Genomic DNA, 15,139 nt, shown 5'->3' on the forward strand with positions numbered 1-15,139 from the left:
GTTGGAAGGTCACACAAATTGGCAAAGCTAGGCATTGAATTGAGGTCCTCTGCTTCCAAATCTAGTGTTTTGTCCAATATATTCTTTGTTTGAAAGTCAGTGACTTTACTTTTGTCTATGTCCAAATTTCAGAATCAAATTTTTTTAAGTAAGTCTCCAGCTGGAGTAAATATAATCCTATGTAAATATACTTTAAACTTTTTATACTCAGTGTTTACTTTTTGACTTTTGCCATAACCAACTGAGTGCTCAAAGACAACTGATTATGAAGTGATTGTTATATACTTAACCGTATATTCTCTTAAGAAAAAGTCTATTGTATGTGTATATTTTCCTTGCTACTGCTGCTTTTTGATGCTTACAGCTCTTAGCATCTTCTTATTCTCTTATTGGAATGTGCTATATTTTTTAATCTTCAAGTCTTTGCACTTCAATTTCCTGAATCTTCCAACTTTGTTTTTGCTTTTTTTCCTCTTTTCTCCATTTTCTCAATGAAGTTGAAAAACATCAAAATGTATGACAACTTAGTTTGAAGTTTCTTGTCAAGTTCTTAATAGAGCTTCACTTTTCTACTTCATCATGGTAGTATGTCATCTGCAGTTCTCTTATGTTGTCTTATTGGCTTATAATCATGAACCTAGCAAAGTGAAATGACCAAGTATTTTCTATTATTGCTTTTGGGCTCCTGATGAAAACAGCTCCATAATTTAGGTGTCTAATGTAATCTGTGAATCATTCTTCCATTTATCGGCAACGTTACAATTTCTGTGAGAAAAATCTAATGGTCCATTCATTTATCAATGAATAAAAAAAGATTGCATTAAAAGCAGCAATGGTTAAAAATAAGGTGAACTCTGCCACAATAAGGGGTCATTTTAGAGGGAGGAGATTCTTTATTGCCAATCCTGTAAGACAAAGCCCATGTCTTTGATCCTAAAATGTAGTTGTCATGGAACTTAAACACATGCTGGGAAACAAGCTCTGGGCTCTGAAATCAAGAAATTTGTAGTCTTTGTGATTAAATCACATAAGCTAGCTTGTTAGGGTTTTTCACCTTTTCATTTCTAAGTTTCAAATCATGTCTTTGATTCAAAGCTGCATTTGGACAGTGTGAGAATCAATATATATAGGTAATTCTTTCACATGTAATTAGAAGCCAAGATCAGAATGATATGAATTGACTTGATTTTCCTAAAGAATATTTACATAGGAAATTGGGTTCTTATAAACAACTTTTACCAATGAATAACTTTGCATACCATTAACCACAAGTACCCTATATTCAACCATAAGTATCACTGAGAGTGTGTATGTATTTGTATTATGCCACAGAATGCTTTTGAAATTGTTTATCAATTGATTGGGACAACAAAGAAGCCAGTCACACTTCAAATTCAATATTTTAGTGAATAGTGCAAAGTTACCCAATTTGTGTTTCTTGCCTGATTTCTTGAGCAATTGAGATTAATGAGTGTCCTTAAGGTCATTAAATTCAGAAAGTCATCTAAATTCCATGGAAATTTTCATAGGTATTTGAAGAGACATTTAAAACCATATGATTGCTGGGGGTGGCAGGTCAGGATGTTTGATTTGCTTTTCTATTGTTTTGGGGTTTTTTTTGTTTGTTTCGACATAAATTTCTCTTTAACAACTTTGTGTCATTCTTTTGTCTTGGAAAGTCTTCGTTTTATGATGCCACATAGGTAGTAGTTAGCTTCACTTTTTACACTACTTTGCAAGGCATAACTGATTAAAATATGAAATGAACAAACACCTTTTTTTTTGTAGTTATTGATTTCATCTTTTAAGCTCTTTTACTACTTCATAGTGTCAAATTCCAAGATGAAGAGAGTGCTGGATAGCAGATATCCTTCCATCCTGGGAATAATTCTTCACTTTGATCTTATATTAGTGGACTGTTTCTTTAAACCACTACTTAATTAAAACCTTTTATTAGCCATAATTAAGTATAAATAATAAGACCACATTAAGTAACTCATCTCTTTTTAATAAAGCAAGTATGCTAAAATTTGTCTATAGTCTTTCAAATAGCCATCTTGAGAAGTTCTCTATTTCAGTAATGCAGCATTTTGGAGAGGTCTCTATAATTAGTTTACTAGCCATACAATAAAGTCTGCTTTCTTAGTTCCTTTTAGGGGATTACCTTTAGGATGCTACTTTTTTCTTTTTACTCTTTCTTCTCTTATATTAGCTGCCCACTTCTTCTGTTGCTGCCATTTATAACTTGGATCAGGAAAATCCAGAGAAAGATTGTGTGGTAGTAGGTGAGAGAGGGAGCTTTTTGGAAAGAACACATTAAGGGATAGTCTGACTGGTAAATGTTATAATAGCATGAATATAATTGGTTGATTTTTAGCAATTGAGACTCCTGAAAATGTTTGCCTGTCTGGAGTGTACTATTGTGAATACTGAGGATGTTTAAGATAAGGGAGAAAACATTCATCCTAAAGGTTTTCTATAGAAAAACAATTTTAAGACATATTTTGAAAGAGATGAAAAGATAGGGCTATCATGCATGGCAGCTATTTTTTTTTTTTAAGTCTGTATGAAAGAGTCCTTTCCCTTGTATCTGTATGGTATCCTTGGGAGAGGAAATTAGTGTTTTATAGGAAAGGAATTGGCTGAGAGAGGAATCAAAAAAATCTGGGTAATAATGGTGGTAATCCTTGGCCATTAAAGGAGTACATTAAATATATGATACATTAAAGGAGCTAAACCAAGTTGCTAACTTTGTAGTGCATGATCTATTAAACCCAGTTCTAATATCAGCAACAACCAAGTCCAGTCACCTTCAGTGAAGCTGAGGGCTATTAATATCTAACAGGCCAACACTCCTGTAGCTACTGTTTCCTACTCATTTCCCCACTTCTGTCATAAGCCCTTATCACTAATGCTTTGTGTGCATCAAAATGCATGGTTTTGAGTTCTGATTTGGGGATCAAGTGCATCTGGTTTGCAATCTTGAAAATATTTCCATATCTCCATATGTATATAACCTACAGCTGGAGAGCTGTATAAACTTTGATTCAAATCTTCAGAGTCTTTGGCATTAACTAACTTTTTCATATCAAATGAGATGAGAGAGGTATTCTATTAAACTTGGGGGCCAGATGGAATGGAAGAGTTTTTTAAAGTCTATTAAGTAGTAGACATTATTGTTTGGAATTGTTCATCATTGTAAACCACTTATAGAAGTAGAACTGCATTTTAATATGAATGGTGGGCCTTAATGAGCTGACTTAAAGTAGATGAGAAAATGAAGGACATTCTGTTTGATACAACTTTTCTCCTCTCTTCTCTCTCCCTCCCTCTTTCTCCTTCTCTCTCACTCTTTCTCTCTCTCACTCTCTATCTCCCCCCCTTTCTCTCTCTCCCTTCTCCCTCCCTTCTTTCTCTCCCTCCCCCTCTCCCTTCTCCCTGCCTTTCTTCCCCCCTCCTTCCTTTCTCTTCTTCCCCCATCTCTCATCTATCCCTCTATCACTCACTCCTACCTCCTTCATCTCTGATTGACCTATCTTTATCATTCTTCTTCCTTTATTCTCATTTTTTTCTCTCTTCCTCTTTCTGCTTTCTTTTCTCTCTCTCCCCAGACCAGAATCCGTAGAAGCTAGCCCTGTGGTAGTTGAGAAATCCAACAGTTATCCACATCAGTTATATACCAGCAGCTCGCATCATTCACACAGTTATATTGGTTTGCCCTATGCGGTAAGTGTCATGCACTTAAAAATAATCCTTTGACATTTTGATTTTTAAATCCGTTAGTTCTGGGAAGATGTTTAAAGTGTGTCTAGTTTGCATTTTAAAATATTAACTATTTTTGACTTGATTTTGTAGCAGTAGGTGAGTTTATAATCTTGAGGCTAATTGACTGTGGAATACTTTAGAGATTTTGTTTATTTGAGCAAGAAAAATGGGGGGAGGGACCTGAATATGCATAGATTTATGAAAACCTAATCTTAAAAACAGAGCTTGACATCTAGTAAGAAAATATAAGCATGTGGCGATATTCGTGATTTCATTATTGCTACAAATGCTGTTATTGGCTTCATAGTATTTCTGCTCTTTGCAGTGCTAATGGTAGAGATTTGTGACAAGTGGGGATGTCTTATATTTTTAATTTTGGTGTGGCCTGAAGATAAGGTTGTAAAAGTGGCACAATATGGAGATTCCATTAAAAATAAATCATTGTTGGAAGACAAGAATGTCTGGCATAAGTCATTATTTTCAGTAGAATTTGATTTTACAGAAATATGCAAAATTAAAGTGATGGGATTTTATTTTGAAATAAAGTACATTATAGCTTAGTGTATTTCAGTGCTCCAGTAAATAATATTGTGCTGTTTGTGTTTATCCAGGACCACAATTATGGTGCTCGTCCTCCTCCAACACCTCCAGCTTCTCCTCCTCCATCAGTTCTTATTAGCAAAAATGAAGTAGGCATATTTACTACTCCTAATTTTGATGAGACCTCTAGTGCTACCACCATCAGCACATCAGAGGATGGAAGCTATGGTACTGATGTAACCAGATGCATTTGTGGTTTTACACATGATGATGGCTACATGATCTGTTGTGACAAATGCAGGTAAAATATATCCCACCATTACTTTGTTTCACATAATTTCTTCTAACCTTGAATTTCGAATACATGGTAGCACAGATAACTATTATTACTTTAAAAGAATCACTAAATTATATTTTATTTTTTTAAAGTGGGAAGCCTGCCACTATTAAAATGTTGCCTATTTTGCTCCTTAACAGAAGGCCTTATGAAAAAGCTATAATAACTAGCTCTTCTAGCCCCTATCCTTAATTGGATAACAGGTGACTGCTTCCAGACTTTGTCCATGTGGTAATAGGGTCTTTATAACCAGTTCAATAACAATAGTGATAATAATATTTTTCACAGCAGTAAGGCCACTGTGTGAATATGTATTTGCTTAAAAGACTTGCTTGTACTGTATAGTCAGTTCTTATTATCCACTTTGGGGGAATTATACTTTTTTTAATTGATGTTTGTTTGACCTGACTCTCTCACCTCCTTTTGACTTGCACCTGCAGCACTCTGGAGTCTCCTTGAACCAGAACCACAGTCTCCCCTCCCCCAACCCTGGTTCAGCCACCAAGAAAGGCCTCCTCCCCTAGAGAAGGTGTGATTGGGACAGAAAGTGGGCTTTTTGTTTTTGTTTTTGTTTTTCTTGGTGGGTGGGGAGGATGGAGAAAGGGGATAGGAGCTCAGTCTGAGTCCATCCCTTGCATGGGCTGGGGAACAAAAAAAGAGTTGAGTAGAGAGGTAGAATGGGAAAGGTAGATAGTTTTGTAGAACTTCCTAAGTCTAGTCTTCATAGTGTGGCCTTTTTATTTGAATTGAAATGATGTTAATTCCCTGACCTTCAGGATTTTACATATTCAAATGTGAGTATTAAAATATACAAATTAAATAGAATTTGGGGGGTATTATTTGTGCTCTTGATCGCTTTCATTGCCAAACATTACACAAATCAAGAGTTAATTTCATTTATGTTAAAAATCCAGTCTAATTCTCTCCTTATTTTAGTGTTAAAACTTTTGCAAAGAAAGTAAAAATTCAAAATTTAATATTTTCCTTTTATTAAAGGGTATAACAGCATAAGTGTTTAGAGAATCAACTTGATTAAAACTTGATTAAAAAATGTTTTTCCCTATAATCTATGTTTCTATCAACTATCTTTATAATAGTAAATATTGTCTGATGTCATAAACAGCATACTGCTTTGATAGTATGTTTTCATTTTAGGGCTAGAATCTAAACAGTTCTTGCCACCCCCAAAGTTAAATTATCTTCATTGACATACAAACAATAGTAGTTCTCAGAGAATTTAATATAATCAAAATTAAGTTATATAGGTTAATGATATGGTCACTAGATTATCCAGGCTATGTGATTTTTCTCACATGATCTCAGAAAGGATTCTTGTTGATATTCATATTTTCTCTGACCTTTCTTTTTCCTTCATTCACTATTGTGCAGTGAGTTACTGCCTGTATTCATTTTTCAAATACATACTTCCAGCACTGATAATCTCGTTCTCAGTTCAATCCCATATTTCAAGTTGTCTAAATATCATCCTTTATTTGGTTGTCCTAGTGACAACCAAACTATGTCAAAAACTGAACACTTTTCCCCTTCCTTTAAACAGGTATTTCTTCCTAACTTAGCTTTTATTACTGACTATACTGTTGCTCTTCCAGCCCTTAAAATCATGAGGGCTTCACAGTTTGTTCCCCCTTTTGTCACCCCCAACAAATCCCATCAGTCATCAAGGACTGTCCCTTGTTATCTCTAATTTACTTTTATCTATTTCTGCACTTATTTTCCCCTTAATTTCAGATACTATTCATGGCATACTTGGGTTATTTAACCTGAATAGTTTAACTCAGATAGAAGTTGTTGAAACATATTATCTAATATAGTTGATGAAACTGAGTTTTCTCTGTAGGATAGCCCAGTTATTTATGAAGAAGTAGTGATACCTGTAATTTAAAGTCAAGTACAAAGACATAATAAACATTTTGAAAAGAAATTGATATGTTTATTATCTTTAGTCTAGTGGTACTAAGTACATTGGATGAGGAGATTAAACAAAATAGATTTGATTTCAGTCTTTTTGGAACTTCTCTTAGATTCCTTCTTTCATTTTCACTGTTATCTTGGTCAGTCATCTTTCACTTATGAATGATTGCAGTAGCTTTCTGACTGATCTTTTTTTGCCTTCAAGTTTCTCCTGCTTCTAATTATTCCCTGAATATTATTGCTGGATTCTTTATAAAATACAGATTCAAAAACATATAGTAGCCCTTACAGTGTTGGGTAGGAGGGGGATGGTGCTAATTTAAATATTTCCCTCTGGCATTTTAGGTCCCTACATGATTTTTCAGTGTCTTACTCAGATTTTTATTAAATGAGAAGCAGCATCACAGTTTCTATACTCTATCCAGGTTGATCACTTGACTGTCTCCTTAATACTCCACATTCATTTTCCCCTTCACATTCAGTCTTTAATTCCCTCACTTGTAGTTTTCCCAAGAAAAACATACTCATAGTTCAAGCCTGGTCCTGTCCAGGAATTTTTTTCTGAGACTAAAGGTTTATCTAGTCATCCCTGAGCACCTGTATCTCTTCCAGATAATTTAATTTAGTGGGTGATTCTATATAATCTTCTATTTTGATTGTTTTATATAGCAAGACTGTAAGCTCCACGAGGGCAGGGACTGTCATATTTTTTAAAATTCCTCACAGCACTATGCTTGGCACATAGTAGGTAATCATTAAAAACTTATTGAATTGAACTTGATATCTTTAAGTGTTGAGAGGTCTTTTCTAATAGTAATTTGTTTTCCTTTTTTTGTTGTTGTTTTTTTTTAAAGTGTTTGGCAACATATTGACTGCATGGGGATTGATAGGCAGCATATTCCTGATATATATCTGTGTGAACGTTGTCAGCCTAGGTGAGTGGTAGTATGTCTGGTGGTATTTGTATTAATGGTATTACTCACTTACCAGAAATTTATCAGAATTCTGAACTCAAGAAGTTGAAATATTAAGCTATAGGTTCACTATACAATGTTACTAGCCTGGAACCCTCCCCTCACCCCTGCTCCCAATCCCTAACTTGAATGTGTCTGTCTTATCTTTGCTATTATTTCTCTTCCCTACTGTACTTCTGTTAAATCCTGAAAAATCTCTGTATTAAAACTAGTTTTGATATATAAAAAACATTTTTACTTTACACAGACCATTAGGAACTAAAAGGTCAGCTAAGGCATACTCTACTCTGCTGATCATTGTCAAATAATCATTTGTAGAATAGCTATATGTTTCAGCAGACAATGGGCTGAATGTCTACAAAGCAAAGATTGGGTAGTTGAGTCCTTTGTTTCATTTAAGGTCTGATAAACTCACTAGGTTTTACTTTGCAAAGATACTTGGAAAGGCAAATAAATTTAAGTAATTAAAGGAAAACAGTAAGTTTTCTGGGATGATAATAGTTCAAGTATTAAAAAGTATGGAGATTGAAGGAAATAAACTGCTAGTGGCTTTGAGAAACTGCTATTTCAAAAATGAACTAAGTAATATTGCTGGCAGCTTGGATATTAGATTATTTTGGAGTTTTGATTAACATTTTTAGCATAGCAGAAAGTTCATTCATGGTAACATTTAAATACTATTTTATCAATTATTTTTCCCATACTTGTTTTAGAAAACTTTACTATATTACTAAATGTTCGTTTTTTACATACAAGGCACAAAATTTCCTTGAACTGAGCTTTGATTTCAATATAAATATCTGTTAAAAATTAAAAAAAAAAAACTTTTAAAAGTGTAACTAGAGATCCGCCACATAGAAGGATATACTGTGTTCTATAAGAAGACAACTCTATAAAATAAATTCTTTTAAAGCTTAGAACATTTTTCAGCAGGTAAGTTTCATTCATATCCATATCCATGTCTGTGCATACACACACACACTCTGTTTCTATCTCTGTCTCTCTCTGTCTCTCTCTCTGTCTATGTGTCTTTCACTCTATAGTTTTATAATGAATTAATTATCTCATTTGTTTGTGTGTTAGGAGTTTGGATAAAGAAAGGGCTGTGCAGTTACAACGCCGGAAAAGAGAAAATATGTCAGGTATGTAAAAATGATAATTAAAAAAAACTAAAACTAAAATTTTATGCTCTGTTGTGCTGTATTTAAGTCTTTTGGATTGAGATCAGAAGTGGTGTCTATCTTAATTTTTATCTTGTTAATATATCTTAATTTTTAATCTTATTGAAAATATTTTAAATTTACATAAAGGAGATATATTGGTTTATTTTGAACTTTCAGCTATTAATAGTCTTTGTTACTATGTTGGCCTGTTCTAGTTTTTGTGGTGCCTTACCGTATCATCAGTTTTCTTTAAGTGATATGGTTTTACAGGATTTTTTTGTTGTTTTCTTAATTTCCGAAAACCATTCTTTTTTTTTTTAAATAAAGGTTTTCTTGGCCAGGACTGTAATAATTTTAGATAACAGTTCTGCATTATATTAAAATTATAAGTGATATTTTAAAATCATATTAATTCATTCTAAAACAATAACAAATCATTACATTGTTAACAAAAACCATTTTTAATTTTAAAACTGGAAAATTAGTGAGAAGGTTGGCCCTGTTTTATATGATTTTGCAAATATCTTTAATGTCTGGTTTAAATAGAAAATAGTTGGCTCCTCATAGCTGCCTCTGTATTTAATCTTATGCAATATATTGTTTTGATTCCAGTATATGAAGAAAATTCTGCCTCATGTAGGTAGTAGATGGGAAACAGGAGTATTTTAATAGGCAGATAATGGCTTAGTATTATTATTATTATTATGAAAATAATTTTAACCTCAAAGATCCCCTCAGCAGGTCTCAGGAACTCTGTAGGAGTCTAAAGACCACACTGTGAGAACTGCTAGTCTAATATAATCCTTTTGTTTTACCAGTGAACAAATGGACACACTAAAGATTTTAAATAGCTTAACTAAGACCACATGGCCTTTAAGTGGGAGAACAGACACAAAAATCTTATCTCTTGTGATTTCCAAGACTATTGTTCTTTATACTGTGCCATACTTCCTCTGATCCAAAAGTAATGTTTGTATAATTTCATTTACAAAAAGATTTTTTCTGTATGTAAGAATATTTTTAAAATATGGAAGTTATGCTACCTTTATAAATGAATCTTAATTGAATTGAACTTTTTATTTACATTTAGTATTTTGAGAAAAAAATGTCATTTATGAAAAATGAAGTATATTGTACTGCTTAAAAGAGCATTTTGGGGGTAAAGTGAATGAAAAGTTTTTAAGAGTTTTCTTTTGTTTTAAAAAGTTAAATTGTTTCAAAATCATAAATGTTGAGAGCTTTTAATTTATGATGTGGACTAGTAGTTTTATTTTTCAACATAACATTGAGAGAAATGTTAAATTCATTGTTTTAATAATTTTGGATTTAAAGATGGTGACACCAGTGCAACAGAGAGTGGTGATGAAGTTCCTGTGGAATTGTATACTGCATTTCAACATACACCAACAACAATAACTTTAACTGCTGCGAGAGTTACCAAGGTCAATGATAAGAAAAGGAAAAAAAGTGGAGAAAAAGAACAAAATATTTCAAAATGCAAAAAAGTAAGTTGTATTGGATAACTTGTATGACAAAGAAAATTTATATATAATTATGGGGGGGCATTGGTATGTGGCTGCAGCAACTCTGTTGAAAGATGATAACAGTACATTTATCAGTTTGATTTTTCATGTGAGAGATTTTCATTTTAACTTGATAAAATTTCATTAGATCCCTTTATAGGTTGGTGAACAATAAAGTTCACTTTCCTATAATACCTTATATTTTTATAGCATTTTAATTTTATAAAGTACATTATAATATTTATAGTGTAATATAGTTAAATTATTATTGTTTTTTTAAACTAAGCCCATAACTTCTTAGAATCGATACTAAGTAATGATTCCAAGGCAGACGAGAGGTAAGGGTTAGCCAATTGGAGTTGTGACTTGCTCAGAATCACACAGCTTAGGAAGTGTCTGAGACCAAATATGAACCTAGGACCTCTTGTCTCTAGGCCTGATTTTCTATCCACTGAGCCACCTAGCTGCCCAATAATGAAGTTTTAAAATATTCAGTGAAGCCCCTTGTATCACAACTACTGCATATTGAATTTATGTTTGATGTAGAACATGCATACACATACTGAATTTTTAATATTGTTAATTTTAATTTGTCATTGTTGAATTTTTGCTTTTCTAACAAATCTCATGCAAAAATTTAAGTATTCTGATCACCATAAGTTTCTATTTATGTTTGTGTTCCCAAATGCTTTATTTAAGCTAAGCACTTATCCAAAGCCCTTAAATATTACTGTTTACATAAGTAGGCATGTTTTGGATGAAGTTCAATCTATCTTCTTATATATTTTACTTCAGGTGGAGTGTGAGGGTATTGTTGATCCCAGGATGTGAAACATCATATGATGTTAAAAAATGAGAGTATAGAATCCTAATTTTTGTTGAGATCTTGGCAAATTGGGGAGGGAAAATTGAATATATTTAGAAAAAATTGAGCTTTTGGTTAGGTTTTCAGCTCAGTATTATTTGTGGTTGGTAATTATGAAAGTAAAACTATTTGAATAGTTTGTGTTTAAGAAAATGAATGAAAGAAAACGACAACTAGTAATTTACTTAATGTAGTGTTTATGATATGTGATACTTCAGAAATTGAACACTTTTTGAGAAAGGTTTAAAATAGTTGAATAATGCAAAATTAGACGTTACTCTACATACATACATACTCTTAAAGGTTTTCACTTCTGTTCATTTCACTGTTTCCTTTTCCTTCTCTCCCTCTTAATTGTAACCTCTTTCTTCCATCTGCCTAGTCAGTGTGTTGATCCTAACTCATCAAATTCCACTCCTTGGCTAGATGAGTTCCTCCTTCTGACTTCACTGTTTCTATCAACAATACCCCCAGTTCTCTATGTTATTCAGTTTTGAAACCTGGGAATCATCTTTGCTTTGTGTTTCCTTTGCTTTTTTCCATAATCATTAGTCACTAAATTCTGCTTTTTCTTTTGAAATGTTTCATTGCTATTCATCTTCATTACTGCTTTGCTATACTAAGCCTTTAAATATCTGGTGATTACTGCAGTGACATTTTAGTTGATTCTTAACTCCCTGTTTTTCTTTCTCTAATTTATCCTTTTTTTTCTACCTTCTTAAAGAGATTTAATTTTGTCACTCTTATTTAAAAGGAAATAACATCAGAATGCTTGAATTGAGACTTCCTATCCTGTCCTGTGAAGTCCTCTGTAATATAGCTTCAGCCCACAGTTATTTGGCCATATATATATATATATTACTTCACTCCTGATGTTATAAAAAAAGTAAGATTTTATAACCGTTACTTTAAACAGCCTGGTATGCTTTTCCCGGGAAAATATTTATTTTTTTTTCTATCATGCTTTTGATCACATCCTTTCCCATGCTTAGGGTAGCTATCTTCTCTTTTGCCTATTGAAGTTATACAACTTATGCCTGTCCTCCATGATGCTGTTTCTCACTAATCCAGGTCTCACTTATCTCATTTCCTTCATAACATGTAAATAATCTGTACCACACAGTTTAGGACTGAATTATATTCTGTCCTATATTGTGTGCAGCTATTTGTTAGTCTTAATTCCCCAATTAGATTTCAAGCCTCTTCAAGTCACATATTAATCATGTTTTTTAGCAATTTCTTAATAATGCACTGCATCCTCCAGATTATGTCCTTGGCTTGGTGCTTTAATAGTTAAATTTAAAATTTTGACTAATCTATAACATCTGTCTTTATTGTAGTCTTTTCGTGAAGGATCTAGAAAATCATCAAGAGTTAAGGTAAATACATTTTTAAAATTCATGCCTATCTAATTAACCAGCCATTATGCAAATACTAATTAATTTGTTTATTTACAATCCTTAACTTCTTACAGTTTACTATTCAATATATGTCATTACTCCTACTTTCACCAGAGGGTATACTGGAGGTATAAAAGATTTCTAGTGTTAATAGCACTGTTTAAAATTTGGTAGGAGTAAGGGGAGTATGCTATGAGGATATTTAAACTTAGCTAAAATAAATGAAAAGTTTTTTGTATGCTATGAGGATTTTTAAACTTAGCTAAAATAAATGAAAAGTTTTTTGTCACCTGCATTTCTATTAATCTATATTTTCCCTGTTATAAATAATTGACTGTCATTTCTGTCAGTAATTAATCTATTGTATTTGGAATGGATATTTTGCCTAAATAACATTTTAGCAACATTCGTAATTTATTTTGTTTTTTAATCTTGAATTACTTGGAGTATATTCTTATATTTATTTATGGGTACAAAATTACTGTTTTGATTTTTAGAGGGGTTTGTATGTTAGTTGCAGAGTTATTTTTACAATTTTCAGCAAGACAACTTGGGGCGATTTTCTCTTTTGGCAGTTAATATCTAGGAACAAATATATTCTTAATATAAAATTTAAAATTCCATTAGGGGATGGTGCAAAGAAGAATCAGTTTTATTGATAGAAGAAATTTCTGTGTTTCTAGGAAAATAGATAGCCCTGGAACCAACTCTTTAGCTATTCCATTATTGTGAATCTTTAATTTTGTTTCAGTTTGAGAGCAATGCTTATTAGTGTTTTTTATTCATAGTAACTGTTTGTTTGTTTTTTTAATCAAATCCAAGTTACACTTTAGGAAATAAATTTTGATTACTTTAAATTCATATAACATGTTTTCTTTCCTTAAATTGGATACTTTTTAAAACTTTGTATCTTATTGTTATATTCATTTCAAATTAGCTGAAAGTTTTACATAGAAATTCATTGTATAACAGTACATCTTAAGATATTAAAAATGTAAATATTTCTTGATTTGGTTATTTGTGATCTGTGTTACTCTTATATGATAAATTATAATAATGTAGATAAAGTTACAAATGTACATATATATTCAAAAGTTTCAATTGTAGTTACAAATGCTGAAGATTTTCTTAAAACTATTATTAAATTATATAGGATGGTTGTTCAAAATTCCATGAAATAGTGTCGAATTTGGTAACTATTATGTAACAAAGCAGGCACAGAGACTCAATTTTTGTGCAATTTTAAGCTTTTGTTTCTATAATAACTAAAATAAAATGAATTACTATTCTAATATGAGTTAAAATTTTTGTAGTCAAAGAATATAGTTTCTATATTTTTCAATTTTTCTTCAAAGGAAAGAAAATAATTGAAATATATATATACATATACAATCCTATACAATTACTTAAAACTATAGTTTATGAATGAAATATCTTGTGAATACTTAAATACATCTAAAGTCCCTGCTTCATGGCAAAACTTCACTAAGATTCCATGGGTAAATCTGGCCCTCCTTTTGTCTTTGAATATTTTAAAACAAAGCTTTGCATCTTTTCCTGAAGGAGATTGAAATGTTCTATGTCCCCTGCATTTGTGACCTATCTTTTCTGACCATATAATTTAATTTCAACTTTCAAAGAAATGGAGTTTTTAGTAATAAAAACAGTGTCTTCATCATGACCTGTGACTGGGATTTTGACTGTTTTACATTTGGCAAAGAGCTATAAATTTCTAGCCCTCAAATAAATTACTTTTAGGATGTTTCTTCAAAATAGATCTTATTTATTAACTTTTTTTAAAGTAGAAAACTTTAGATCTTAAGCATGTTATATTAACTAAGAAAATCAATTTGTTTCAGGCATAATATGCAGATTGATAGTTTTTCAGATCAAGTTATAAAGAAACTTATTTGAATTTTAAATGGATTTATGAATGTAATAACAAGGAGGGCAGAGAATGTTTATGTATTATATAGTACCTAAGTTCCTAGTATTGGTAGAAATAGATATGGCATAGTTGCCATAGCTGCCACACTAATAAAGCTAGACATCCCTGTCTTACTGTTTGGGAAATGCAAATGACTTAAGCCCTGAACAGTTGCTATCCTGGCCTGTCATGTCCATATCCATTCAGCTTTCTCTACCCACTTGCTGCATGACAGTAGTGGTAAGATGTTGCCAACTACTGTGGTATAAAATTTTTTTTTTAGCAATGCTACCTTAGGAAACAAAACTCATTTTCCTAATCTCATAGATTATTTATTTATTGGTAGTATATAGTTAACTTAAATTCCTATTAATTTAAGAATAAACATTAACAGTAACATATTGCTGTGATTTTTCTAGGGTTCAGCTCCAGAAATTGATCCTTCTGATGGGTCAAATTTTGGATGGGAAACTAAAATCAAAGCTTGGATGGATCGTTATGAGGAAGCAAACAATAACCAGTACAGTGAAGGTGTCCAAAGGGAGGCTCAAAGAATAGCTTTACGATTGGGCAGTGGAAATGATAAGAAAGAAATGAATAACAAATCAGAATCAAATCCCAGCAATCTGATCTTCAAGCCTCCTGTAGAGGTATGTATAAAAGATTAGATAAAAACTTGTAGCATTGTGCTTTTCTTGCTTATAAAGCAATTA

General features: G+C 32.1%; 1 protein-coding gene across 8 annotated transcripts in view; it reads left to right on the top strand.

The window, feature by feature from the left end:
- KMT2E (lysine methyltransferase 2E (inactive)) overlaps positions 1-15,139 on the top strand; it is an 86,805-nt gene that overhangs the window by 39,324 nt on the left and 32,342 nt on the right. For 6 of the 8 annotated variants that reach the window (XM_056800859.1, XM_056800861.1, XM_056800860.1 and 3 more), the window contains exons 3-9: positions 3,612-3,726; positions 4,377-4,606; positions 7,429-7,509; positions 8,632-8,690; positions 10,044-10,216; positions 12,440-12,478; positions 14,846-15,076. In XM_056800859.1, coding sequence (XP_056656837.1) covers positions 3,612-3,726; positions 4,377-4,606; positions 7,429-7,509; positions 8,632-8,690; positions 10,044-10,216; positions 12,440-12,478; positions 14,846-15,076 — 928 coding nt within the window. Of the gene's footprint in view, positions 1-3,611; positions 3,727-4,376; positions 4,607-5,082; positions 5,172-7,428; positions 7,510-8,631; positions 8,691-10,043; positions 10,217-12,439; positions 12,479-14,845; positions 15,077-15,139 lie in introns of those variants that run through there. The other 2 variants (XM_056800866.1, XM_056800865.1) reach the window with 2 other exon arrangements.

This window comes from Monodelphis domestica, chromosome 5 (assembly GCF_027887165.1).
Source record: "Monodelphis domestica isolate mMonDom1 chromosome 5, mMonDom1.pri, whole genome shotgun sequence".
NCBI lineage: Eukaryota > Metazoa > Chordata > Mammalia > Didelphimorphia > Didelphidae > Monodelphis > Monodelphis domestica.